This window comes from Podarcis tiliguerta, assembly GCF_965153285.1.
Source record: "Podarcis tiliguerta genome assembly, chromosome: Z".
In the NCBI taxonomy this organism is placed as follows: Eukaryota; Metazoa; Chordata; class Lepidosauria; order Squamata; family Lacertidae; genus Podarcis; species Podarcis tiliguerta.
Window position 1 is genome coordinate 32,709,249 of NC_139553.1, and position 27,073 is coordinate 32,736,321.

A 27,073-nucleotide genomic window follows, 5' to 3' on the forward strand; every position below is an offset into this window, starting at 1 on the left:
TTGGGGTTTTCGTGTTATATTCCATTTGCTGCTTATTGGTTAAAGGAACACAATGGGAAAAATCAGGTCAGTTGTTCTGGCCAAATACAATGAAGCAAGAAACTAAAATTTGCTTATGATTTATTGAAACTTAAATGTTTGTTTCTAAATTTTTAACAAATAAAGGTGCAAAAATCTCAAAATTTAAGCATTCTAAAGAAAAAAGACTGAGAATACAGTTAGAAGTGATTATGGGAGTTTAGTGAAGGCATATCCTGCATATGCCTTTGAAGTCTTGGGGGTTTACAGTGTTGGACTATAACTCCCATCATCCCCTAACCATTGGTCCTTCTGGCTTGGGGTGATGGGAGTTATAGTCCAACATCTGGGGACCAGAAGCTGAGAAAGGCTGCCCTAATCACTGCACAAATTATGAAGTCTCTGCTAGAGACTGAAGCGAGACACGCATGGAAAACAGCTTTCGTCCCTGTACTGTACATTACTTTCCATATTCCCAATTGCTTCAAGACCTGAAAAAGCAACATACCTGCTTATCTTCCAACAAAGAGTCCCAGCAATGAAAGTAGTCCCAGAGAAATATGTTATGTCAGTGAATTGGCTTACAATGAATGTTTTCCCCAAAAGGAATGTGCAAGTGGGGAAAAAGGCTAGACATGGGTAAATATTGAATGAGTGGGAAAGGGGAACAGAGAAAGCAGGGTTTGGTCCTAGGCTGCCTGTATAAAATGTTGCAGAGAAAACAGAATGACAAAAAGGAAATAAATAAAAGATAAATGCCAAGAGGCAAAGGCAGCCATGTCCTACACATAGCAGCACAATATAATGAAAACACGCCACCTGCTTTCTTCAGCAAGCCTCATAGTTGGGCACGAGAGCTGAAAAATATCCACATCTGTATACTCAATTCTGGCTAAACTCAGCCTCCTAGAGCAAAATATACACCAGGAGGCTGAGTTTGGTCAGAATCAAGTATATACTTCCAGGGTCAACACTAAATACACCACCACCAAACGAGCCACCATAGCTGCTAGAGGGCTGTGAAAACTGGTGTCCTGGGCTTTTGGCTTACCTACCCATGTATTCTCTGAAACCAAGAGAGCACATTGTTTGCCGGATGTGAAAGATATTGGCATTTTTTCCAGCTCTCCTACCCCGCTATCATGTTCTTCATCCACAGATGTTTGAACAATCTGGTATTTTTGTATGCTTGACCCAACCTTTGTTCTGATGTCAATGTTTCGTTTTGTGGGGATCGTGAACAGCCAAATTGACTGTATCTCCTGCCAAGCCCCTTCACATGTAAAAATGGTACTTAAGGGGGCCTTATCTGAGGTGAGATACCTGACCAAAAAGAGCCTTTTAAAAGCCAATCTGCTTTTGCAGCCTTGTCCCCTTCACAACATCAGGATCTTCTATGAAGTGGACCAGTCATGCTGATTCTTTGTGAGTAAATCTTAAGTGTAGTGAATAGGGTTTGATTAGATCAGAAGATCAGTGGTTCGAATCCCCAGGACAGGGTGAGCTCCTGTTGCTCGGTCCCAGCTCCTGCCAACCTAGCAGTTTGAAAGCATGCCCAAAAGTGCAAGTAGATACCACTTGTACCACTCCGGTGGGAAGGTAAATGGCGTTTTCGGTGTTCCGTTGTGCCAGAAGTGGCTTAGTCATGCTGGCCACATGACCCGGAAAATCTGTCTGCGGACGAACGCCAGCTCCCTCAGCCTGTAAAACAAGATGAGCGCCGCAACCCCAGAGTCATTGTCAGGGGTCCTTTACTTCAGTCTGAGCCACAGTACTCTATTTTTTTGGTATTCTGTTTTAACCTACCTGCTTTCCCCTCTCTTTATTCCTAATAGTTTCTTAATTTGGCTGCTTAAACATCATTTGCCAGTCTCAGGGTTTTATAATCTCCATGCGCGTAGACCCTTGGTATTTAGTCTACTGGGAGTTTAGGACTGAAGTTGTAAGTGCCCAGCGCACTCTTCTCTGGTGTGTATGTTTGAGAGAGAATGGGCTGATGCTACATTCTGAGTAAATCACAAAGCTGTGGGTTGAACAGAGTAGTGTTGGGGCACTGGCTCAGAACTCTTTTAAAAGCAGTTGTTTTTGTGTACCCTAGGTCCCTCCCATCAGGGACTGGAATGGTGGTGAGAGCAAATACTGAAGAGTAAGATCCACTGGTAAACTTGCAGGGTTAGTGTGTTGCAGCTGGGCAACCAAGGGGGTCAAGGAAAGCTATCTTGGGCCACAGACCCGCTTTGTCACAGGGATAAAATGAGATAAGCTCACACTAGTAAACAAAAATGGCTATGACACATATTAGGGTGATCCAATAGGACTTTTATTACATTTCATACACCAACCAACAATGGGTTCCACAGCAGCCTAGAACTGGATAACCTGGCCCTGTAAGGGGAAATAAAAAAAACCAGACTGAGTATACAGCCAACAGCACCCGAAAGCCTTTTTTATTTTGTAGATTCCCCACCACCCCCCATTTGCAAAAGAGGCTTATCACTTGCTATCAGCTGACCAGGACCACTCCCAAAGACTAAAGATAAACCTAGAAAATTATTTTAAACGTGTATGATTGTGGGTCCCATATAAGGCACCCTGAAAAGTATAGTTTTTCATACTATTTGAATCCACTGCACTCCTACAAAACAATGCCCTAAAACAAGATAGGTGCATGAGAAAGCTGTACATATCCCGTTTTGTTTCCACTTATTTATTCCTCAACTCTTTTCTGTCATCACACTATATCAAACCCACTTTTACAATCAATCTAATGGTCCAAAGGACAGCTATTATCTCTCACTGTCACAACAAACACCCACAATTAGCAAGACAGGCAGCATCACTTTGGACACTAAAGGATGGGGCCAGCATTGCACAGAACATGACTTAGCAAAGGATTGTACCTTTCTCTTCTTGTCTCCTCCCAACTCGAAGTGCTTGCACCTCTTAATGGCCAGCATCCTCTTTGACCTGCAATTGGGCTCCACACATTCCAGTCTCAGCACGATCTTCTTTGTGGTCTTTGCCTGAAACAGAAAAGAAAGTCTATTCAGGCCCTGACAAAGGCCTATCTCAACATTTGTCCCCTACCTTCCCTACACCTACTTACAAGGCAAGGCAGAAAGGGAAGCAGAAAAGTGAAAAGGTGAGGCAATCAGTCAGATTAGTATTCCGTGAAAATGAAAAGTGACCAAAATTAAGCTGAGGTCCTAAAAAGGAAGATCCAGTCCCAGAAGTCCTGATTTTTCATTCATTCATATTAATTTCTGAAATAAACCCGCAACAGGAATTCTCCAGTTCCACACCAGCATACTCAGCTTCAAGTTGCACCATACAAGTTCCCATAGCCTTCCAGTTAGGCTCACCTTTTTGCGGAAGATGGGCTTTGTTTGGCCACCATAGCCACTCTGCTTGCGATCATATCGCCGTTTTCCTAATGGGAAGAAATTAAATCCTTCAGATAACAGTGAAGTCTACTTGAAACTCAACCCCCCTAAACACTACAAGACACAGGAACAACCAACTTCACCATGAGGTAGGTTGGCTATCTGTATTCCTACAACATGCAACTGTTTCCTCCTGCCACACATTCTCGGAACAGCTTACCTTGCCTATTTTTCTCCCCTATGGTTCTGAGGTTTCACAAGCCAGGTGTTGTTTATCTACTTTACTGTCACAGTGTTGTGTGATGAGGTATACGCAGGGAGAATCTTTATTTTTAAATGTTAAGGGAACCTCTGTATTTATTCCTTTATCCCCCTCCCCGCCTCCACATTTTGTATGGGTTGTGCACACAAAGGCCAACACTGCAAAGTAAAAGTAAAATCCACTTAATGAAGTAGAACACTTCATGTATTCACGACATGAGCTGATTCCGTATTTCCCACATGGCACAATGCTCTGTACTCCTCCTGCATTTTCTTAAATTAATGAAAGATATGCTCAAATAACGTTTTACAGATGGCAATCCCAAGTTTCAAAAAAATGTACCATTTCTACAATATTGCAGGCATGCTCTTTGTGATTCCAAGAAATTGGGAGTAAAATGTACACTTCTGCAACTTACCCTGAGCATACAAAGACTCCTTGCCCTTCTTGTACTGGGTTACTTTGTGGGGCTGGTGCTTCCCACACTTTTTGCAGTAAGTCCTGCGGGTTTTGGGGACGTTCACCTGGCAAAGAAGAGCAAGTTAAGTTTTACAGCAGTAAGTGTGTCTCCTTAGCTTTGCATGCAACCATGTGATTATATCCTGCTAACTAGATAATTAGCATACCATGTGGTCAGGCAGATTAAGATGCCCCTTAATAGGAAAACCCACCTAGCGAAAATGCATACAAGGGGCCAATGGAACATAGCTCACAGCAGTGTTCTTTTCAAGTGTAAATTGTGAAATAAATAAAAAACAGGACTTGAGCACAACAGCATTCTCACATCCCACAGCAACTGCTCTTCTGAGGTACACATGGCAATCGACAGGTTTACACGAAGGAATTACAAATAATCAAATCCCCGCCAGCAGAAAATCAGCACGAGAAGGCTGGGTTGGAAACCTTTCCACAGACAAGCCAGTTTTCTATACGCAGGAATGTAAATGCCATTATATGCACCGTGCCCTCCGCAAACACTCCCGCAACCTGAACCACAGCGCAGCCTACAATAGCCTAAGAGCGACCCGTCAGGGCCTCGCTCCCTGGACAGGCACAATCAGGGTCTACCCTTCCCCTCCATGCCCATTCTGGCCTTGCCAACCTCGGGCCTTTTCCACCTCCCTTCTCTCTACAACCCAGCGATTCCCCAACCAAATCCCCCCAGCCCTGTCGGCCGTCTGTCGCCGCTTCTCTGAGACCCACTCCCGAACCGCTGCCCTTAGCCCCCGAAGCGGATGGCTTTGGATCCAAGCATCTCACCATCTTGCCAGCGTCAACGTCGCCTCCACACAGAAAGAAAGAACTTCTTCCCGGAAGCGGAAGTCAAAGATACGCGAGAGCAGAAAAAGAAAGGGAAGCCGGAAGGCTAGAGCGCCACTCGCAGGCTCATCATAGAGTCGTCGAGGGGGAAGAACGAGCGAGCCGTGTCCGCCACCTTGAGGAAAGGAGAGGAAATTGCGGGCACATGTCTTGCATGGCTTGTTCGCGTTGCACACTTACCTGAGAGTAACGAAGCCCCATTGCACTCGGCGGGACTTACCTTAACATGGGTTAAGGTCGGGATGCATGAGTTGGTATAAGAAGGAGATTTTTTCCAAGTGCAGCTTTTCCCAATTGGGACGTTGCGGCGACTGCGACGGATAAGGAGCAGCTGGCATAATATTTCCTTTTTACGCAGCTCATAGAAAGGTACAGACGTCTGGCAATGATACTGAAATCATAGCCATCGTAGCCATCTTCATAAAATAGTAATAATAATAGTAAATGTTACAAGTAGACAAAGTCACAAAAAAGGTTTTGTGGTGTGTTTTATTTAACCATTTTATCAGGAAGAGAGTTGCTCACATAGTGGATTACTTGGAAAGAGGAAGCTTTTGTGGCTGTGCAAACTCCGGAGATTCTCCCTATGTTCAACCGGCCTCACACTGGCGAGGGCTGCCTCTGCCCTGACCTTCCCTATACACACGCACCCAGTACTTTATTTAGCTTTCCACTGACAAACACACTCCTCTCCGACTTGGCCAAATGGCAGTTTTTGCAAATACTGGGGGGGGGGGGGGGGGGAGAGAGAAGTTTCCTGACCTGGAGTTAACCTCAGCTCTGAGTTGCAGGCTGGGGTTAAAAGAGAGGCCTTGGTGCACATTAGGGTAACCCAAATGTTATGAAAGGCAGCGGTGATGTTCAGGCTTTTGAGTTGCCAAAACTCTTAGGAAGACAAATTGGTAAGCAAAACAGAAAGGGAGGCGGAAGAGGGAAATGGTTAATTTGGGCCATGGACAAAGAATGGGCATTGCTGTACATGTCACATCACCACCATAGATTTAAAACAATGTTACACTCAGTGCTTTTTTCCTGGGGGTACGCAGGGGTACACATACCCCTAAACATTTTTTGAATCTAAGTTTGGCCTCATTGAGGGGCAGTATTTCAATGTGAATAGGAAAATGAGAGTACCCCTAAACATTTTTTTAGGAAAAAAACACTGGTTGTACTACTTTACCAGCTGCCACTTCTATCAAATAATCCTGGGACTTGTAGTTTACCTCCACAGAGAGCTACAGTTCCCAGGATTCTTTGGGGAAGCCATGACTGTGAACGAGATGTAAATGTGCTCTAAGTGTACAGCATGGTGTCACTGTGACCACAGTCTTCCTGTGCCTGGCATCACTCTTCATATTTTATGAAGCTCTCAAAACCAGCTCTAAAGTTAAGCCCCAGTACAAATTGCACCCTGCTCAAGCCTTATTTGCTTGTAATGGCCGGATCCATCTTGGATATGAGCCCTCTTCAGCTTGTTCTTTCTTATACAGTACAGGCAACATCTTCCTTTGCCTCTTTTGCAGTTTGCTGTGCAATAATTACGTATTCCAACCCCCCCCCCCCCGCTCCAGAATTGGGCCAACTGGATTGGCGTGAAAGCTTTTGAGTTTCGCAGGATGTTTCCACAGGCTGACCCTACTTGATGAAGAATTCTGGAAAACAGAAAAATAATAATCTGAAATTAGCCCAATAAAAGATAGTCAACCGATTCTGTATATTCCTTTCATTGTCTTCCCCTCTGCTTCTATGGCTGTGTACCCACTATAATTTTATAGCACATTCGCAGCACATTCCTTCCGTCAAACAATTCTGAGCATAGTAGTTTACCCCTTACTAAGTTATAATTCCCATCAACCTAGTTAACAAACTAGTGTCCAGAATTCTTTGAAAAAAATACAGTGCTACCTCTGGTTAAGAACTTAATTCATTCTGCAGGTCCGTTCTTAACCTGAAACTGTTCTTAACCTGAAGCACCACTTTAGCTAATGGGGCCTCCCGCTGCTGCCGCCCTGCGGTAGCACAATTTCTGTTCTCATCCTGAAGCAAAGTTCTTAACCCGAGGTAATATTTCTGGGTTAGCGGAGTCTGTAACCTGAAGCGTATGTAACCCAAGGTACCACTGTAATGTACTTCAAGGTCTGGTATGCATGGAACCATCTGCTTGCAGTTAGTCCTGGAGCCAATTCTGTTTCTCCTTCCCTCTCCTTGCCTCTCTGCAGACAGACCTATTGCCTCTTACCAGGCAAGGCCTGCCCCCCCTACTGAGCTAGGACTTCCTTTTCTTGCAGCAAGACTGAAAGCTCCTCCAGGGGTTTTATTGAGCTCATTTGCTTGCACAGAGCTTTCACGGTGGTTAGACTATGTCTGTTGCTTATTGAGCACTTGTTCTTATTTGTTTATGGGGTAGCTATACAACAACAAGCATTCACCCACATTTTCCTGCAGGGTGTTTACACATCTTCCCGTTAACAATTCGTTCATCTCACACTTTTCAATACATTTCCCAGTCACTTTCCTAGCAGAAAAAAAAACAAAAAACTTGTGGCATTGTTTTTCTTAAAAAGCAGATTTGTTGCGCTAGGGTGACAGAGCGATTTAATCCATTTTCATTGTCCAAGCGTGAACCTATGGCGTGTGCTTGAAACCCACCCACAAATTAGTGACCGCCTGGGCTGGAGGCTCCCAGAGTATGCCCCCAGATGGGCATTTACTGTGGGATCAGTATTCCCATATAAACAAGTCATTTGCAGCAGCCACACAACATCCTTCACATCAAAATGCCAGCCCATTTTAACCCCCCCTATTTAATCAAGATTAACTCTTTTCAGGGGAAAGAGGATAATAGGAAAGGGGGGGGGGGCACCTGTTGCCAATGACCTGTTCGCAAATTAACCCCCTTACGTCTGGAGACACCCTGAGGGTGGCATCATGGTTGAAAGGAAATAAAGACAGTTTGGTCAGAAACTAAGAAAAGGGGAACTGAAAGGGTGGGGTTAGCTCCAGATGACAGTCTTCCCTGCAGAGCAACACAGCTCTTTGACTGAGTCTCCTGCTGCTGCCATTCCTTTTACCAGCCGTTCGAAGATTTTAAAACCATCCACCTATGTGCCGGCTGTTCCAGAGTCCAGAGGCGTCTCAAGGAACCTGCTGCTTTTGAGAGCTCGGAGCCCTTTGCAGCACCGTGTGTGGAACAGCAAGGACAAGAGTCAACCAGTGAGTCTTTAATCCTTTGCGCTAGCCCAGAATCAACAGTGCTTTTGAAAAAGAGAGAGGAGAGCAAACTAAGAAGTGGGGAGGGCGAAATGAAAGCAATGAAGGCAGGTCGATTCGTAGCCTCATTCTGGAATCAAGTGGAAAATTTCAGAGTGATGATCTTGGGCCTGAGAACACCAACAGGAATAAGAGCAACAGCAGATTTGATGAGTGTAGTGCAACTAAATTGTGGGCCACACAGACACTCTAGTTTTCTGTTCTCAGGTGTATTTCCCAGCCCACGCACCTCTGGCTGCTGGTATTTAAATCCTGGGCGCCATGTCTTCTTAATTGTGTACCTTGCAGATATACATGTGCGTACGCAGAAATGTAAGAAGCTGCCTTACACCGTCAGACTAGTGATCCATTTAACTCAGTATTATCCACACTGAGGTGCCAGAGATCAAATCTAGGACCTTCATGTGGAGCATGTGCACGACGGCTAAAGTGCAGCTCCTGATTACGCTGCATTTGTACTCTTCCAAGGAACATGGCATCTGTGGCCATCACTAGCCATCTGTGCGCAGAGACAGTGATGTACCGTATTTTTCGCTCTATAAGACGCACCAGACCACAAGACGCACCTAGTTTTTGGAGGAGGAAAACAAGAAAAAAAATATTCTGAATCTCAGAAGCCAGAACAGCAAGAGGGATCGCTGCGCAGTGAAAGCAGCAATCCCTCTTGCTGTTCTGGCTTCTAGGATAGCTGCGCAGCCTGCATTCGCTCCATAAGACGCACACACATTTCCCCCTACTTTTTAGGAGGGAAAAAGGGAGTCTTATAGAGCAAAAAATATGGTACTTGCTTTTTGAAGCCATTCACATAGGGAATTAAAAGTATTGTGATGGCTTCTTTTCTTACATGCTATGTTTTCTCTTTTTGTATAAAGGAAGAGTAAGTAAATAAATATGGAACATTTGTGATTATGGACAAAATTAGAGCCATGGTAGATAGCAGAGCAGGCGGGTGGCGCTGTGGGTTACACCACAGAGCCTAGGGCTTGCCGATCAGTAGGTCGGCGGTTTGAATCCCCGTGATGGGGTGAGCTCCCGTTGCTCAGTCCCAGCTCTTGCCCACCTAGCAGTTCAGAAGCATGTCAGAGTGCAAATAGATACAGTGGTACCTCGGGTTACATACGCTTCAGGTTACAGACTCCGCTAACCCAGAAATAGTGCTTCAGGATGAGAACAGAAATCGTGCTACGGCGGTGGTGGGAGGCCCCATTAGCTAAAGTGGTGCTTCAGGTTAAGAACAGTTTCAGGTTAAGTACGGACCTCCGGAACGAATTAAGTACTTAACCCGAGGTACCACTGTAAATAGGTATCACTCCGGCGGGAAGGTAAATGGTGTTTCCGTGCGCTGCTCTGGTTCGCCAGAAGCGGCTTAGTCATGCTGGCCACATGACCCGGAAGCTGTACACCGGCTCCTTTGGCCTAAAGAGTGAGATGAGCGCCACAACCCCAGAGTCATCCGCGACTGGACCTAATGGTCAGGGGTCCCTTTACCTGTACATAGCAGAGCCAGGTATTTATAGTCAATTAATAAATTCATTGGCAACTGGTTTCCCCCTCCTTCTGTATTGGAACTGTTTGTTTGTTTGTTTGTTAGGCTTATGTATCACCCTTCATCATAAGATTTCGGGACGATTCACAAGATACAAATACAAGCTTAAAACACAAATAAATAGTTAAAACAAAAGCAGCAAAACTATACCCCTCCCACAAATATATAAAACATTATAATACTTAGCATTCAACCCGTGCTTTCCAGTGTTCAAAGTAGTACAGATGCATTGTCTAATTGTAATCCCATATGGATTGCAATTGCAGATGAGAGTGGCAGGAGGTGTAGCTCAAAAGTCTGTGTTAGCTTTTTTGAACATTGCTTGACTCTATCTAATTAATGCCTTCATTTTCTGACGCTCTGGAAGTTGTGCTAGGGAGCAACCTACTTCTAATACAAAAAGCAAAGGTTGGCCCAGAAGAGAAAAAAAATCCAAAAAGTAATACTTTTATTAGGTTGAACAAAATGCTACAAAATAGTGTGCAAGTTTTTGAGTCCTCCATAACCCATCATCAGGCTTTGTGGTAAACAAAACAAGATTGAGGGAAGGGGAAGGGGAAAAATTGGCTGATGCTGGATGAAATCTGAATTTAGTCACAGTCTTAATGTGGGGGGAGAAGGTAGCACACATTCCAACGAAGACCTATTTCAAATGTAGAAAACCTTTGGCCCGTCCAATGTTAATGAACTACAACTTCCATCAACCTCTGCAAGCATGGCTAATGACCAGGCATCATGGGATTTGTAGTTTAGCAACATCCAGAGCGCCAAATTTTCCCTACACTTGGTATATTTTGCTATTTTGTAGGTTTCAGTGGGACTGTTTCCCAAGACAGACATACAATGGTTCATCATCCTTGTGAAAATATAAAATCAAGCTGTTACACCCAGATTTCCATCCTTAGGCGAAACACAAAGGTTCCTTCAATGGGGAAAACAAACAGGAATACAGAGCAGCTATGCTGTTTTTAGATTAGCAAAGTTGTGGAGCTGAAACATATTTAAACTGTGCAGTTCTTTTTTCTGATGGGGCCTCATCTCATCTGAAAGCCCCACAATCTGTGCAGATGAGAAGGCTTATCAAGACATTAGATGCATAAGATAGATACTGCTTCTACTTCCAAGCAGCTGGTGTCCTCTGTTGCCTGGAATTGGATCCATCTCCAACTGCACATGGGAGTAACTCCCATGGCAACTTTGGCCAGGCATGTTTTTAGGAGCACCAGACAGGACAGAACTTTTCATAATCTTACAGGGAATGTCAGAACCCAAAGTCAGCTCTCAACATCGATTGCACACATGACAAAAGAGATCATGGAAGTCATTAACACCTATTATTTTGAATATGAAAAATCTGCATCTTGGAAAAATTGAACCCTGTGGCATATATTGGGGGAGAGGATCTGTTTTGGATGCAGAAGTTCAGCCCTTGGCATCTTCTGTTAAAAGAGACCCTGTCAAGCTGCTGCCCATCAAAGCTGACAAGGAATGACTGTAGCTTAATAGCAGAACATCTGTCTTGCTGGCAGACTGTCTCATGTTCATGGCATCTTCATTTAGGGCTGTGAGAGAACCATGTTTGAAAACCTGGAGAGCTGACACAGCAACCTTGTAGGGAGAACATTCCACGGTCAGGGGGCCACCACTGAAAAAGCCCTTTCCCTAGTATCTCACTTGGCTGGGGCAACCAGAGAAGGACTTCTGAAGATGGTTTGGGTTTGTGCATCTTGAATATTTATCACCCTGAATGTATGTTGATTTAATAAGAAAGAGAATTAGCTAGCTTTGGGTTAATATAAGCATGTTTACACAGAAGGCTGTTAATCAGGGCTTCCTTCCTAGTCTGCATTATGATGATGATTGCATCTGTCCCTTTTTGTTGATTAGCGGAAGTCCAGAGAATCCACCGTGGAAGGGGAGGAGGAGGAGGAGAAGGCGACGTGAGCCATGTCGAATGTTATCCTGGAGGGCATCTTTCTAAAACGCTCTCAGCAGAAGAAGAAGACATCCCCTCTCAACTTCAAGAAACGGCTCTTCCTGCTGACTGAGAGCAAGCTCTCCTACTATGAGTACGACTTTGAGCGTGGGGTGAGTCACAGAGAAGAGACAGCTGGCTGTGATAGAAGTGAGGTTTGTTGTTGTTGTTTAGTCGTTTAGTCGTGTCCGACTCTTCGTGACCCCCATGGACCAGAGCACGCCAGGCACTTTTGTCTTCCACTGTCTCCCGCAGTTTGGTCAAACTCATGCTGGTAGCTTCGAGAACACTGTCTAACCATCTCGTCCTCTGTCGTCCCCTTCTCCTTGTGCCCTCCATCTTTCCCAACATCAGGGTCTTTTCCAGGGAGTCTTCTCTTCTCATGAGGTGGCCAAAGTATTGGAGCCTCAGCTTCACGATCTGTCCTTCCAGTGAGCACTCAGGGCTAATTTCCTTAAGAATGGATGCGTTTGATCTTCTTGCAGTCCATGGGACTCTCAAGAATCTCCTCCAGCACCATAACCCAAAAGCATCAATTCTTCGGCGATCAGCCTCCTTATGGTCCACCTCTCACTTCCATACATCACTACTGGGAAAACCATGGCTTTAATATACGGACCTTTGTTGGCAAGGTGATGTCTCTGCTTTTTAAGATGCTGTCTAGGTTTGCCATCGCCTTTCTCCCAAGGAGCAGGCGTCTTTTAATTTCGTGACTGCTGTCACCATCTGCAGTGATCATGGAGCCCAAGAAAGTAAAATCTCTCACTGCCTCCATTTCTTCTCCTTCTATTTGCCAGGAGGTGATGGGACCAGTGGCCATGATCTTTGTTTTTTTGATGTTGAGCTTCAGACCATATTTTGCGCTCTCCTCTTTCACCCTCATTAAAAGGTTCTTTAATTCCTCCTCACTTTCTGCCATCAACGTTGTGTCATCTGCATATCTGAGGTTGTTGATATTTCTTCAGGCAATCTTAATTCCGGCTTGGGATTCATCCAGCCCCGCCTTTCGCATGATGAATTCTGCATATAAGTTAAATAACCCGGGAGACAATATACAGCCTTGCCGTACTCCTTTCCCAATTTTGAACCAATCAGTTGTTCCATATCCAGTTCTAACTGTAGCTTCTTGTCCCACATAGAGATTTCTCAGGAGACAGATGAGGTGATCAGGCACTCCCATTTCTTTAAGAACTTGCCATAGTTTGCTGTGGTCGACACCGTCAAAGGCTTTTGCATAGTTAATGAAGCAAAAGTAGATGTCTTTAGGGAACTCTCTAGCTTTCTCCATAATCCAGCGCATGTTTGCAATTTGGTCTCTGGTTCCTCTGCCCCTTCGAAATCCAACTTGCACTTCTGGGAGTTCTCGGTCCACATTCTGCTTAAGCCTGCCTTGTAGAATTTTAAGCATAACCTTGCTAGCATGTGAAATGAGTGCAATTGTGCGGTAGTTGGAGCATTCTTTGGCACTGCCCTTCTTTGGGATTGGGATGTAGACTGATCTTCTCCAATCCTCTGGCCACTGCTGAGTTTTCCAAACTTGCTGGCATATTGAGTGTAGCACCTTAACAGCATCATCTTTTAAAATTTTAAGTAGTTCAGCTGGAATACCATCACTTCCACTGGCCTTGTTATTTGCAGTGCTTTCTAAGGCCCATTTGACTTCACTCTCCAGGATGTCTGGCTCAAGGTCAGCAACCACACTACCTGGGGTGTAGGAGCCATCCGTATCTTTCTGGTATAAGAAGTGAGGTAGCTAGTGCAAAAGAGTATATGGCTTTTGCGCCTTTAATAGTTGCATTAAAGAGGGACTTCCAGCAGGTAGTTGTCACTAAAGATGCAGCAACACTGTCCTCTTTTGAACCTAGCCACCCTAAAGCTGCTGATTGTAGATGCCATGAAAGGGCAGCAAGTGTTTAGTTATTTAATTTATTGTTACTGTATTTTTACTGACGGGGACAGGGAAATGTATGTGTAGGATTTTCTGTCTCAGGTGCCCAAGGGACCAGCCTTGGGTAATGTGCATCGGTTAGGCTGAGGGATGGTGAATGGCCCATGATCACCTAGTGAACTTTGTGGCTGAGTGGGGATTTGAAGCTGGATTTCTACTGCCCCAGTCTGACATGCTCAACTAGGTATGGGGAGCCTGTTGTTGGACTCTGATTTCTCTCAGCCCCAGATAATGGTCAGGGATGGTAAGAATTCAAGAACAATGTGGTGGGGTGCCCACACTCACTCTTTGAAGACACACAAAACAGCTTGATCTTGCAAAGGAGATTTACATGAGGAAAGAGGTTTTTGTCTGTGCAGCAAACACAGCTGTGGGGTTTACATTGCGATCTGAGGCCCGTTTAACTGGCTGAGTGCTGTCACATCCACACAGTTACATGCAAAGTGCTCTTAAACCATTTTGACAGCCCTGGGAATCTTAGCTTGTTAAGGATGCCTGGGATTGTAGCTTGATTGTGGGGGGGGGGTAAGGTCTCTTAACAACCCTCAGTGTCTTTAACAGACTACAGTCCCCGGGATCCTTTGGGGGAAGTCATGTCTTGCGTGGCGAGTTCCCGCCCCCCACCAGGATAAATAAAGACACGAGACACCATGATATAAGGTTAAATGGGCGAATTAGGCCACAACTTTATTGAATTCAGGAATGAGAGGCATTGGCTTAGGCATTGGTCCTACCGACTATCCGGCTCCAGCCCATTTGCTGGAGACACGGAGAAGGGTTAACACCTTAGTGGGGGAGTCACCTGCCGAGGCACGTCAGCTAGGAGCTCCCCCGGTCACCGCTCTGGGGCGTGCCTTTGGCCCACACCTCCATAGGCTTCGGACAGGGCCACGCCCCCCGGAATCCTTTAACGGACCACCCTTCGTTCACTGGGGGGAGGTGATGGCGTTCCTCCCCCCCCACACGCATCCTCTGAACCCCTTCTTACCAATGCCTACCGCCACACGAGCGCACGCTCGCCGCCAATCCTCTCATGCCTGAAACCAATCCCCTATACCCTTCGCTACATCCATCAGCCAAACATCATTCCCAGCATCCGACAGATGCACGCCATCAAACCGTTAGAGGGCCTCGTTGTTGTAACGTATGCCCGGGTGTTCCACCACCTTTCCACCCAGGGCTGCCACTCTACGCACCACCGCCCGATCCAGGGCTCTCCTGGCCCTATTCATGGCTATCGGGCACCTGCTGTCTCTCCACACCCGCCTTTCCATCAACGAGGCCCAAATGATTGTGATATTTGGGTAGGAGGCCTTGAGCTCCTCAAAATCACTAATTATATGCCACTGCAGGTCAACTGCCTTTCTGTATGCCAGGTCATTCTCCCCCAACTGTATGAGTAAAGCTGTATGAGTAAACGTGGGGTCCCAGCCGGCGAAAGGAGGGCGAGCCTCCTCGCCCCGGCGCTAAATAGGGGCAAGCCCCGCCCCCTAAGCCAGCTGACTGGCTGGCTGGCTGGGGAGGGAAGCCCCCGGGATTCCCGGGGATTCCCATTCCTATTCTCGCAGGGGCTAAACCAGCCCCTGCTCATGTGGGGGGGGCGTGACGCCCGCAACCCCACCTCCTGGGGCAAGCCGGAAGTGGCTTTGTTAAAGTGGCATAATAGTGCTTTAATGTATGGTATGTGGGTGTGATTGTTTTGATGCATACAGAAGGACTCACGTTTTGATCCTAGGGACTCAGCTACATTAGTAAAAAAAAAAAAAGGCATTTTAAATGTGTTATAACACTGTGACACCACATGGTGCTGTGGAGTTCAATCCTCGGTAATGTGATTTCTCATTGTTATTATTTTTTCTTAATGTATTTTTATTAAAGATTTTCTTGATTTACAGAAGTATGTGTAATTTGTCTCTCTCGTATTTTTCCCACGTAACATTTTTACAAATCAGTTTCATTTGTTGAGACATTAGGAAGAATAGGGGAGAGGGGGTTGGGGGGGAAGATGGGTGGGGTCGGGTGGCAATGTTTCTATTATACTTACTGTATGTAGGGTTTGGTGTCATCGTTGCTTGTGCAGGTTCTCTGCTGTTCGCTTGTGTTCCTTTGGTGGTGAGAGAGGTTGGGGTTGGCCTAGGGTGTGGCTGTTTGTTTGTTATTGGCTGTGGTCATCTTTGTTTTCATGTGTGAGTGGGGTGGGTGGGTGTTTTGGATCAGGTTAGCCATACAGATTTGTATGCTGTTGGTGGATTATTGTCATTGTCTTGTTGGGCTGTGTATGTGCTAAAGGGGAGCCATACCGGGGGAAAGGCTTCTTCTGTTTGTCCCCGTGTCAGTTTCAGCTTATTGGTTAATTTTTCTAGTAAAGCTGTTTCCCATAGTATTTGGTACCATTGGTCCATGCTTACTCCTGACAGATCTCTCCAGTGTCTGGTTATGGTGTTTCTGGCTGCTGAGAGTAGGTGGGTTATGAGTTCTTTGTGGTGTAAATGGGCATTATTGTCTTGGAAGATGTTTAGTAGGGCCAATTCTGGGGTGATTTCTAATACTTGCTTAGTTATTTTACATATTTCTCGTATGGCTGTTGTCCAGAATAGTTGGATTTTGGGGGCACTCCCACCACATGTGGAGGTATGTGCCTGTGGAGGTATGAGCCTCTCCAGCATTTGGTGAGGTTCCTGGGCGTTTTAGTGTTAGTTTTCTTGGTGTTAGGTACCACCTGTAGGTGATTTCTCATTATGAGCTTTACAATGCATTTTCCTGAAACTTTTTTTGTGTGTGTCTAGACCCAGCCTAAGCCACTAGCTGTGCAAGTAGTGCTGGCTCAAAGCTGGACTGTCTTAAAGCATTCCTGTTTTCTCCTTTGCAGCGCCGAGGAAGTAAGAAAGGCTCTGTGGACATTGAGAAGATCACCTGTGTAGAGACTGTGGCTCCAGAGAACAATCCTCCACCAGAACGGCGAATCCCGGTAATGAAGCACTAATGTGCCTTCATTTCAGACAGGATGTTCCTGCTCTCAGCAGCAACAAGATTCTCCTGCTAAACATATACATGCATTCCCTTTGGGGGGCAATGCCACACTGTTTTTCAGTGCTCCACAGTTACATCAAATTGCCACCCAGGGACAGTGCCCTAAACCAGCTGTGACATGTCTCCTTGTGGTCATTGGAGGGTCCAAATCCATACCCACGAGGGAGGCCACAGAATAATGGACCAACACAGATACCTGCATTTTGGGATTCCCCTTGAAGGAGTCTTTCATGGGTCTGGGGGCTGTCAGGGCGAAGTCCTGGAGTTCCAAATGTATCACTGGTACTAGTGAGGGTCAATGTAGGAGCATAGCTGAGTGAGCAGAGCATCTGCTTTGCATGCAGAAGGTCCCAGGTTTTATCCCTGGAGTCTCCAGGTAGGACTGGGAAAGATGCTTCTCATGGCCCTTCAGTGCTAGACCTGCATGGGGAACCTCAGGTATAGGGGCCAAGTGGAACTCTCCCATCTCCCCTGCTTCCCTCCCTGGCCCAGGACAGAATGCATTCTTTGACTTTGACAATTCCTCTTGATTGTGTGAATGGAGGGCAGAGAATGGAAGGTGTGTGGAGAAGCTAGCTTACTTTACAAAGAGCCAGTGTGGTGTAGTGGTTAAGAGCGGTAGTCTCGTAATCTGGGGGGTCTCCGCTCCTCCACATGCAACTGCCTTGGGCCAGTCACATTTCCTTGAAGTCTCTCAGCCCCACTCACCTCACAGAGTGTTTGTTGTGGGGGAGGAAGGGAAAGGAGAATGTTAGCCGCTTTGAGACTCCTGAAGGGGAGTGAAAGGCGGGATATCAAATCCAAACTCTTCTTCTTCTTCTTCTAAAATATATATTTGTTGCTTTGCCCCCTATTATAAGAAAAAAATACCTGCTCCTTTTCCTTTATGGGGTATTCCAGAGCCCACATAGAGTCCTTAAGTGGGTTCCCTATCGGTAGGAAAAATAACAGAGGCTAACCAGAGTATATTGAGAAGCAAATCAGCTAGTAAACCTGATCTTTATTCAAAGAACTGTTGCAACAGGGTCCCCACTCACCACACGCAGACCACCCCCCTAAAACATCAGGCGTACATCACAGAAGGAGGTAGTCTACAGCAGCTGAGGCGGTCTACAGCAGAAATCCTGTTTGCTAGGATACCTGATAATGGTCACTGACTGCATTACGTGGGCAGCCTGGCCATTCTTTTGTGATGGTTGATACTTTAGTTCCTGAATCCAGGCCACAGGCTCACCCTATTCATACACAAATGTGCCCTTAAGACAGGATTTGCAAGCAAAAAGACAATGGGAAGGCTTTCTCCCTTTGCCTCCCTTGCTGCAGAGGAGTATTTTAGGTCATTGGGAGAGTTAAAATGGCTTTAGGATTGTTCTCCTGTACTATTTAAGACACATGGTTCATATATTTAGATATGTGTGCATTTATGAATATTTATTTTCTATATTTGAGACCTTAAAATTTAAGCAACACCCACTTTCACCTGCCCACAGTTTCCTGGACATGAGTTTTGGTGTGTAGGGGAAACATTTCTAATGTACTAATCTCCCATCTATTTCACATGCACACAGAGAAAAGGAGAAGATCTAAGCGAGACAGACATCATAGAGAGGTTCCCCTATCCTTTCCAGGTGAGCTGTTTTTCCTGTTAGCCACCCCATCATAGACAGTTGGGTCACATGTTCCAGATTCAAGAGAATGTGTCTGTACCTGTCATGTTTTTATTGCCCTTAATGACTCCCAGAATCTGTTGCTTTAGTCCTCCACCATCCTGCCCCATGGTCAAGCCACAGGTACAGCTAAAACATTATCAGGTACATTTATACCAAAAAAAAAAAGTCAAAAGAATTTGTTGGCAGGATGGTTTCAGTTCAGAATGCCTTTAAACAGGGCTACTCTGGACTTAAGGGACGCAGGTGGCACTGTGGGTTAAACCACTGAGCCTAGGACTTGCCAATCAGAAGGTCGGCGGTTCGAATCCCCGCGACGGGGTGAGCTCCTGTTGCTCAGTCCCTGCTCCTGCCAACCTAGTAGTTCGAAAGCACATCAAAGTGCAAGTAGATAAATAGGTACCGCTCCGGCGGGAAGGTAAACGGCGTTTCCGTGCGCTGCTCTGGTTCGCCAGAAGCAGCTTAGTCATGCTGGCCACATGACCCGGAAACTGTATGCCGGCTCCCTCGGCCAATAAAGTGAGATGAGCGCTGCAACCCCAGAGTTGGCCATGACTAGACCTAATGGTCAGGGGCCCCTTTACTTTTACCTTCCTCTGGACTTACAGTGACGGACCTACATTTCTGGGGCCCTGAATGTTGAAGTGTCGCAAGGGGCTCCTTCACAACCAGCAGCGAGGTCTGGATAACTGCTGTTATCTTCTTCAATGGGGTTGTTCCACAACAGATCACCACACCTGTACAACGTCTGTGCTACTGATGGTCAAGCTTAGGAATGTTGAAATATATACAGTGGTACCTCTAAGATGTGAACGGGATCTGTTCCGGAGCCCCGTTCGCATCTAGAGGTAAACGTAACTAGCGACAGCGTGTCTGCGCACGCACACGTCGCTTTCTGTCACTTCTGCGCATGCGCGTGATATCATCTTGAGCGTCTGCGCATGCGCAGGCAGCGAAACCTGGAAGTAACGCGCTCCGTAACTTCTGGGTTGCTGAGGAGCACAACTCGAACATGCTCAACTTGAAGCATATTTAACCCAAGGTATGACTGTACAACAAAAAATGAATAGGTTGAGTCATGCCGCTCAAATTGGGTCTAGTGGACCAAAAAATTTTAAGCCATGTGGACCAAAGTCACTTCTGGGGCCCGTCCAGGATTTGGGCCCTGAAGCTTAAGCGTCATAGTCTTATGCTCCTCTTCCCATGGCTAAAACTGCACACACATCATATATTTAAAGAACACAGCCCAAGAGTCCTGGGAACTATAGTTTGCCAAGGGTTTGGGGAACTAGTTCTGTAAGGGGTAAACCACAATTCTTAGGATTATTTTTTTGTGGGGGGAGTCAAATGCTTTAAATGTGTGGTGTGTGCATGCAGACTTTCAGACCGTTGGTCTTTGTAGTCCAGTATTGTCAGTTTCGGTTTCTCTGTTTCTCATTTACCTGGTTTTAAATCCAATTCTCCATGTTGGCACAGCAATTTGCATTTTAAAAAATCCTTTTGAATATTTGCCATTTCAGTGAGAATTCCTCCTAAGATACATTTTTGACTGAAATTTTTATTAAAATGCTTTTGTGTGCGCACATGCAAAAATGCATTTTTGTATCTTATTTTCATGACAGTATGGATTTTGTTTGTACTTTCCCCTTATGAATGCTTTTTTTTGTATGCATTGTTTGGTTGGATAACTCCATCAAAAATTTCAGAAGAATGCAACTTTCAAAGGACAATTGCGTTTCAGTTATCCTATTGGTTAACCAAGCATGAATCACATCATTTCTCTTTACATTCACATAAAATCCTATTTCTATCTCCCATCCCTTCTTTCAATAAGTAGTAAACCAGCCATGGTACATTTAAGAATCCCCTGCAGTTATTGGTTTCTTGGACATCTGCCTCAGACTCCCATCTTGATATGACACTATTGTCTGTGTACAATGTGTTTGTGGCTCTTACCTGTGCTGCTCTGACTCTGTCCCACTAGGTGGTGTATGATGAAGGGCCCCTCTACGTCTTCTCTCCAACAGAGGAGTTGAGGAGCCGCTGGATTCACCAGTTGAAAAATGGTACGTCTCTCTCTCTAGTAGTTAAAATCTAGATACAGTGGTGCCTCGCAAGACGAAATTAATCCGTTCCGCGATTCTCTTCGTCTTGCGGTTTTTTCGTCTTGCGAAGCATGGCTATTAGCGGCTTAGCGGCTATTAGCGGCTTAGTGGCTTAGCGGCTATTAACGGCTTAGCGGCTTTAAGATAAAGGAAACAAACTCGCAAGAACTCGCAAGACGTTTCGTCTTGTGAAGCAAGCCCATAGGGAAATTCGTCTTGCGGAACGACTCAAAAAACGGAAAACCCTTTCGTCTAGCGAGTTTTTCGTCTTGCGAGGCATTCGTCTTGCGGGGTACCACTGTATTTTAAATAGGAACAATATTTTGCAGGAAGGATTCAGGTGGAAAATTAGGTTTGCACACTTGAAATGAATTAAAGCAATCCTTTTGCAACAAAGCCACTTAAAAGCATATACACACAGCTGACTTTTTGCTCTTAGGAAAGTGATAGTGAAGCACCCTGAAAAGCGTGAGAAGAATGAATATTAACAAGAAGGCATATAAATGCCCTGTAAGCAAATCAGGATGAATTCTAGATGTATGCTCACTGTTGTATTACTTCCCTGCAGACAAATCAGAATGAATGGCCTGTAACAGGGTTTCCAGCTGTTTCTGGACTACAATTCCCATCATCCCTGACCACTGGTCCTGCTAGCTAGGGATGATGGACACAAGTTTAGGAAACCCCAGACATAGTCTAACCTCTGTGTACACTATGTGGAAGCAAATCTGGATGAATGTTTAATAAACAGGTCATCTAGAGGAGCAGTAGCCTGGGGAGAAATTGTTCGTTGCATGGATCACAACCTGATTACAAGTAAAGTCATTATTGCATGCTTCCTTCCAGTAATCTTATTTAACTAAGGTTCACACAGGTTCCTTGTTCTGGGGTGCCTTTATAACGCAAAAAACAATAGATTCCTTTCTCCAACAACCCTGGCAGTCTTACCTTTTAAAAATTTGTCTCACCAGATATATATCGACATGTCAAGTTTTTTACACAGTAAGGCCACAACTGAGAATAATAATAATGATAATAATATATTTATTTATTCCCTGCCCATCTGGCTGGGTTTCCCCAGCCACTCTGGGCGGCTTCCATCAGAATATTAAATTACAATGATTCATCCAGTATTAAAAGCTTCCCTAAACAAGGCTGCCTTCGGATGTCTTCTGAAAGACCGATAGTTGTTTATTTCTTTGACATATGTTGGGAGGGTGTTCCACAGAGCGGGCACCACTACTGAGTCCTGGTCCTTCAGGGGCACAGTTAACCCCATTCAGGACCAGGGAATCCCCCCACCCGCCCCCTGTCCTCCAGAAACAGTACGTCTGTCTTGCCAGGATTCAACCTCAATCACATTTAACTTGTGCACGTTCCTCTTTACAATCTTGGCAAAAAGGAATTTAAAAGGAGGTGGAAAGTTGCCAGGCATCTGAGGGGAAAAACACACACACACTTTTGCAACCCCACCTACCACTGCACCCAATGTGATTGGGTTATACATGACTTGGCTTTTAGGCATGATCCCCAGAACATAACGACTTTGTAAGTTGCAGACTTACTGTATTGGTTTCTAATTATTTTACATTGCTTTGAGTTTACAGTGGTACCTTGGGTTACATATGCTTCAGGTTACAGACGCTTCAGGTTACAGACTCCACTAACCCAGAAATAGTGTTTCAGGTTAAGAACTTTGCTTCAGGATGAGAACAGAAATTGTGCTCCGGCAGCGCGGCGGCAGCAGGAGGCCCCATTAGCTAAAGTGGTGCTTCAGGATAAGAACAGTTTCGGGTTAAGTACGGACCTCCGGAACAAATTAAGTATTTAACCCGAGGTACCACTGTACATGGTTTCTCTCAGATAATCCTGAGAAAGAAGCTAGCTGTTCATTGGACTAGGATCTGGGAGGCCAGGTTTCAGGTCCCTACTTAGCCATGAAGCTCTCTGGTGTGCTTGGGCCAGTCACTGCCTCCCAACCTAACCTGCCTCACAGGGCTATTGTGATAATAAAATTGGGAGAGTGGGGTGTGTGTGTCATATATGCCACGTTGTCCTCCTTGGGTGAAAGGTGGGTTTATAAATGTAATACTTAGGAAAGTCCATTATCAAGATGTCTCCACCTTTATAGGTTAAAGGTAAAGGGACCCCTGACCGTTAGGTCCAGTCGTGACCGACTCTGAGGTTGCGGCGCTCATCTCGCTTTATTGGCCGAGGGAGCCGGTGTACAGCTTCCGGGTCATGTGGCCAGCATGACTAAGCCACTTCTGGCGAACCAGAGCAGCACACGGAAATGCCGTTTACCTTCCTGCTGGAGTGGTACCTACCGTATTTTTCGCTCTATTGGACACAGTTTTCCCCCTCCAAAAATGAAGGGGAAATGTGTGTGCATCTTATGGAGCGAATGCAGCCTTTCGCTGAAGCCTGGAGAGCGAGAGGGGTCGGTGCGCACCGACCCCTCTTGCTCTCCAGGCTTCAGGAAGCTATCCGCAAGCCTGGGGAGCTCGGCGGGAGTTCCCGCCGGGCTGCCCAGGCTTGTGGATAGCAGCCTCCAAACCCGACCTGGTTTGGAGGCTGGTGGTGGGGAAAGCAGCGCTTCTCCCCACCGCCAGCCCCACAAGCTCGAGGGGCACCGGGGAGGCGGAGTGCCGCCTTCCCGCTGTTCCCCGACCTGGTCTTTGGGGCTAGCGGTGGGGGAAAGCAGCGCTCCCCCCCTGCCAGCCCCAAAGAGCAGGTCGAAAGTAACCCAAAGCCTCCAGAGCCCAGCGGGAACTCCCGCTGGGCTCCGGAGGCTTCAGGTGACCGCACCTTGAACGCACAGAACGTACCTTGACTTAAAGGGGGAAAACAAGAAAAAAAAAATTCCCCTGTTCTCCCCCTCCTATGGTCCGGTGCGTCCTATGGTCCGGTGTGTCCAATAGAGCGAAAAATACGGTATTTATCTACTTGCTCTTTGACGTGCTTTCGAACTGCTAGGGTGACAGGAGCAGGGACCGAGCAACGGGAGCTCACCCCGTTGCAGGGATTCGAACCGCCGACCTTCTAATCAGCAAGTCCTAGGCTCTGTGGTTTAACCCACAGCGCCACCCGCATCCCCTTTATAGGTTAGGTAGGTGGTAAAGCCTTGACCAGGGCTGGCACAAAGATTGAGGGTGCCCTGACAAAAATTCCCTCTAGGACTCGCCCAGCACTATCCTGATGCCCCCCAAAATAAGCTTACAAAGGGGCAGAGAGGTGAGTGGTGGGGATTGGTGATGAGTATCAGGCCTTGCCAGGGATGGGTTCATGTTCTTAATGTGCCTAAAGACTCTTCCTCTTCAGGCCAAGATTAAGCAAATGGACCATTTGAGGAGATTAACACTGCTTGCTTCTGTTTAACCTGATTGGCTGCATTTTGAATCATCATATATCGGTTTACTAAAGCGTGTTTTTTGCCCACACATGCAAGCCCTTCACTTCCTCCTTCGCCTAAGCTGGCAAACAAGCCAGGAAGTTCTTGTTGACAGTTGTTTCCTGTTTCATCCGAATTGGGAAACTATGGCTAGCAGCTCTGTAGAAAGCCAAGATATTGAACCAACTTCAAACCGAGTTTCAATATCCTGGTTTTTTGTTTTGTTTTCTGGAACTGTTTACCATCCTCAAACAAGATCAGAAACTATAGTAACCTTTCCTTCCTGCTGCAGTGATCTGCTACAACGCCAACCTGGTACAGAAATATCATCCCTGCTTCTGGACTGACGGACAATACCTCTGCTGCTCCCAGACAGCTAAACTGGCCATGGGCTGCCAGATTCTGGGAGGCAAGAGTAGAAGTAAGAATTCACTTCGGCTTTTTTTAAAGCTTACCTTTCCTTGTGGTTTGTATATGTTAGTACACTTCATCTTTGCTTAAAGCCAGGAGGAAGAACTTGTTGCACTCCAGTACTACAACCGCCCTCATTCCTGACCACTAACCATTTTGGCTGGGGCTGATGGGAGCTGGAGTCTAGAAACCTTGTTGGTTTTTTTTTGGGGGGGGGGGCAGGAACAGGTTCTCCAGTCCTGATGGCAATAACAGAAACCTCCACCTCACCTCTGCTTTATTTGTGACCGGGACAGACACATATTTAAGAGACATATGCCTGCTTTGTCATGTCTAGTTCGGCATATTTGACCTAGTTTCAGAGCATAGAACCAGAAAGCTGGCTTGAAATGCAGGTGCTCCTAATCATCTAAAGCATTCCCGAAAACAGATAATCAGATGTAATAACAGAAGAGTTCTGGGTCATTTGACCAAAAATCCACCTAGCTTCCAACGGATACCGAGTGGAGTAGACGGTAGCATAGGAAGTTGCCTATTGCTCCATCTACCTCAGTGCAGTCCACACTGACTGGCAGCAGCTGAGAGGGTTTTGGCAGTAGTCTTTCCCAGCCCTACTTGATGGGCTGCTGTGAGAGTGGAGTGCTGGACTAGGTGGACCTTTGGCCTGATTCACCAAGGCTCTCCTGAGGTCTAAATCTTAAAGCAGCCACCAGCCTGAGGGTTGAACCTGAGTTCTGCTGCAGGCAAAGCAGAAACTTCACTGCTGAGCTAGCAGGAAGTTGTTGCCGCCCATCATGCCTTGCTTGTGCCATGACGTTGACGACGACGGTGATGATGAACAACAATGATAGCAACAACATGGTCTCCAGAGGTGTGTTACCTCTGAATCACCTCTGGTATGTGAAAGAAGCATAGAAAGCTTCCTTCCTTGTCCACTTTGCCTGATTAGCCTCTAAATCTATTCCAGCCTTCTCCTTCCAGATGTTTTGTGCCACAACTTCTATAAGCCCCAGCTGGTTGCTTCAGAATATTTGGAGACCAGGAAGGTGGTTTAGCTCAGGCTGGTGGCAGCTTGTCAGTAGAGGATTTTTCTTGCTTGCTCTAAAGTGCTGTGTGCGAGTTTGAGGAAGGCACTTTTCACTTGTGAATAGGGATTTGCCAGGGGTTGAGGACCTCCAGCCTGCAGTTCAGTCTCAGCCCACCAGGGGGTGCAATTTAGCCTGCGAAGCCTTTTCTTCTAAACCAGGCCACATGTCAATCAGCTGATTGGACTGCCCACCTACCAGTCTCCAAGCATCAGATGATTGAGTTGGTTCATGGGGTGGGGGTGGGGAAATAAATATATGGCCTGCCAGACTGAAAAGATTCCCCACCTTTGGAACAGACAGAACACCCTCAGTCTGTCCTGTCTTATTTTCACTGGCACTCCTTTATAGTTCCATTCCATCCTGTTTCATGCTGATTTTTGGAAATAGTGCATGAAAAATTATTATTTAAATTGTACTCTTTTTGTAAGCATTATTGTCTGCATCCCCCCTCCCACAAATGCTACTTTTCAGGGAATTTTCAGTGCACTTTCATCATCATCATCATAATCAATTTATAATTTATACCCTGCCCATCTGACTGGGTCTCCCTAACCACTCTGGGTGGCTCCCAACAGAAATAATAATAATAATAATAATAATAATAATAATAAAGCAATAAAACATCAGACATCAAAAACTTCCCTGGACAGGGCTGCCTTCAGATGTCTTCTAAAAGTCAGATAGTTGTTTATTTCCTTGACATCTGATGGGAGCGTGTCCCACAGGGCAGGCACCACTACCGAGAAGGCCCTTTGCCTGGTTCCCTGTAACTTCACTTCTCGCAGTGAGGGAACCACCAGAAGGCCTTTGGCGCTGGACCTCAGTGTCTGGGCAGAATGATGGGGATGGAGATGCTCTTTCAGGTATACAGGACCGCGGCCATTTAGGGCTTTAAAGGTCAGCACCAACACTTTGAATTGTGCTTGGAAACATACTGGGAGCCAATGTAGGTCTTTCAGGACCGGTGTTATGTGGTCTCGGCAGCCACTCCCAGTCTAGCTGCCAGAGATCATTGACCAGCGCAACCAAGGCAGTTTCACATAAAATACACATTTTATACACATTTTAACTGTAAAAGATGTGGTTTTGGGTGCGTGGTGAAGAATTTTTCTCTCTATTCCTACTGGAGATGCACTTAAAATGCCCTGCTTTCCTCTAATTGAAGGTTTCAGAAGTGGCCGTTGTCTTCTCAAGCCTGACAAGCCTCTACCACCAACTCCAGAGGAGAACAAGGTATGAGCAGCCAGGATTTGCAATTTTTGTGGTGGGTGGGTTGCACCTTGGGGCAGAGACAGGATTAGGGCAGGGGTGAGGAACCTTCAGCCCATGGACTAATCCTAGCCTTCCAACTGGCCTATTTTGGCCCATGAAGCCATTTCCCTCAAACCACACTAACTTTTTATCACTTGTGACATCATCTGATGGGCAGGAGGGTGGGATTCATTTCTGCCTTGGTTGCACATGCCTGTTCTTATACCCAAAGCAGCAGGATTTCGCTGTTCCTTCACCCACTCATCAGCTGACCAGTACGGCAAGGTGGGGGGAGTTAAATCCTACTGAGAACAGACATACCCAGCCAAAGCAAAGGACCAGGCAGCGGGGCCTTCTTGGTAGTGGCACCTACCCTGTGGAATGCCCTCCCATCTGATTTCAAGGAGA

The 27,073-nt window shown here is 46.0% G+C and overlaps 2 protein-coding genes across 4 annotated transcripts in view; one reads left to right on the forward strand and one right to left on the reverse strand.

The window, feature by feature from the left end:
• Positions 1–2,316: 2,316 nt before the first annotated feature.
• On the reverse strand, positions 2,317–5,074 carry RPL36A (ribosomal protein L36a). Its single transcript, XM_083424370.1, has 5 exons — positions 4,924–5,074; positions 4,082–4,187; positions 3,381–3,448; positions 2,919–3,041; positions 2,317–2,403 (listed from the first exon to the last, which is right to left on the reverse strand). The coding sequence occupies exons 1-5, from the start codon at positions 4,924–4,926 to the stop codon at positions 2,383–2,385; spliced, it is 321 nt and encodes a 106-aa protein (XP_083280496.1). The 5' UTR covers positions 4,927–5,074; the 3' UTR covers positions 2,317–2,382.
• A 45-nt stretch (positions 5,075–5,119) lies between these two features.
• Positions 5,120–27,073, forward strand: part of BTK (Bruton tyrosine kinase) — a 48,284-nt gene continuing 26,330 nt past the window's right edge. The window contains exons 1-8 of one of the 3 annotated variants that reach the window (XM_083424329.1): positions 5,120–5,352; positions 8,058–8,196; positions 11,687–11,887; positions 16,592–16,690; positions 18,321–18,380; positions 20,404–20,485; positions 24,208–24,336; positions 26,580–26,647. In XM_083424329.1, coding sequence (XP_083280455.1) covers positions 11,747–11,887; positions 16,592–16,690; positions 18,321–18,380; positions 20,404–20,485; positions 24,208–24,336; positions 26,580–26,647 — 579 coding nt within the window. In that variant the 5' untranslated portion in view covers positions 5,120–5,352; positions 8,058–8,196; positions 11,687–11,746. Of the gene's footprint in view, positions 5,353–7,949; positions 8,197–11,686; positions 11,888–16,591; positions 16,691–18,320; positions 18,381–20,403; positions 20,486–24,207; positions 24,337–26,579; positions 26,648–27,073 lie in introns of those variants that run through there. The other 2 variants (XM_083424330.1, XM_083424328.1) reach the window with 2 other exon arrangements.

Bases quoted from the DNA above. Each gene is read 5' to 3' on its own strand.
- RPL36A (XM_083424370.1), bottom strand. The intron at 3,042-3,380 runs GTGAGCCTAACT...TTTCTGTTTCAG, and splicing joins AGCCCATCTTCCGCAAAAAG to GCAAAGACCACAAAGAAGAT. The intron at 2,404-2,918 runs GTACAATCCTTT...TTCCCCTTACAG, and splicing joins GAGGAGACAAGAAGAGAAAG to GGCCAGGTTATCCAGTTCTA.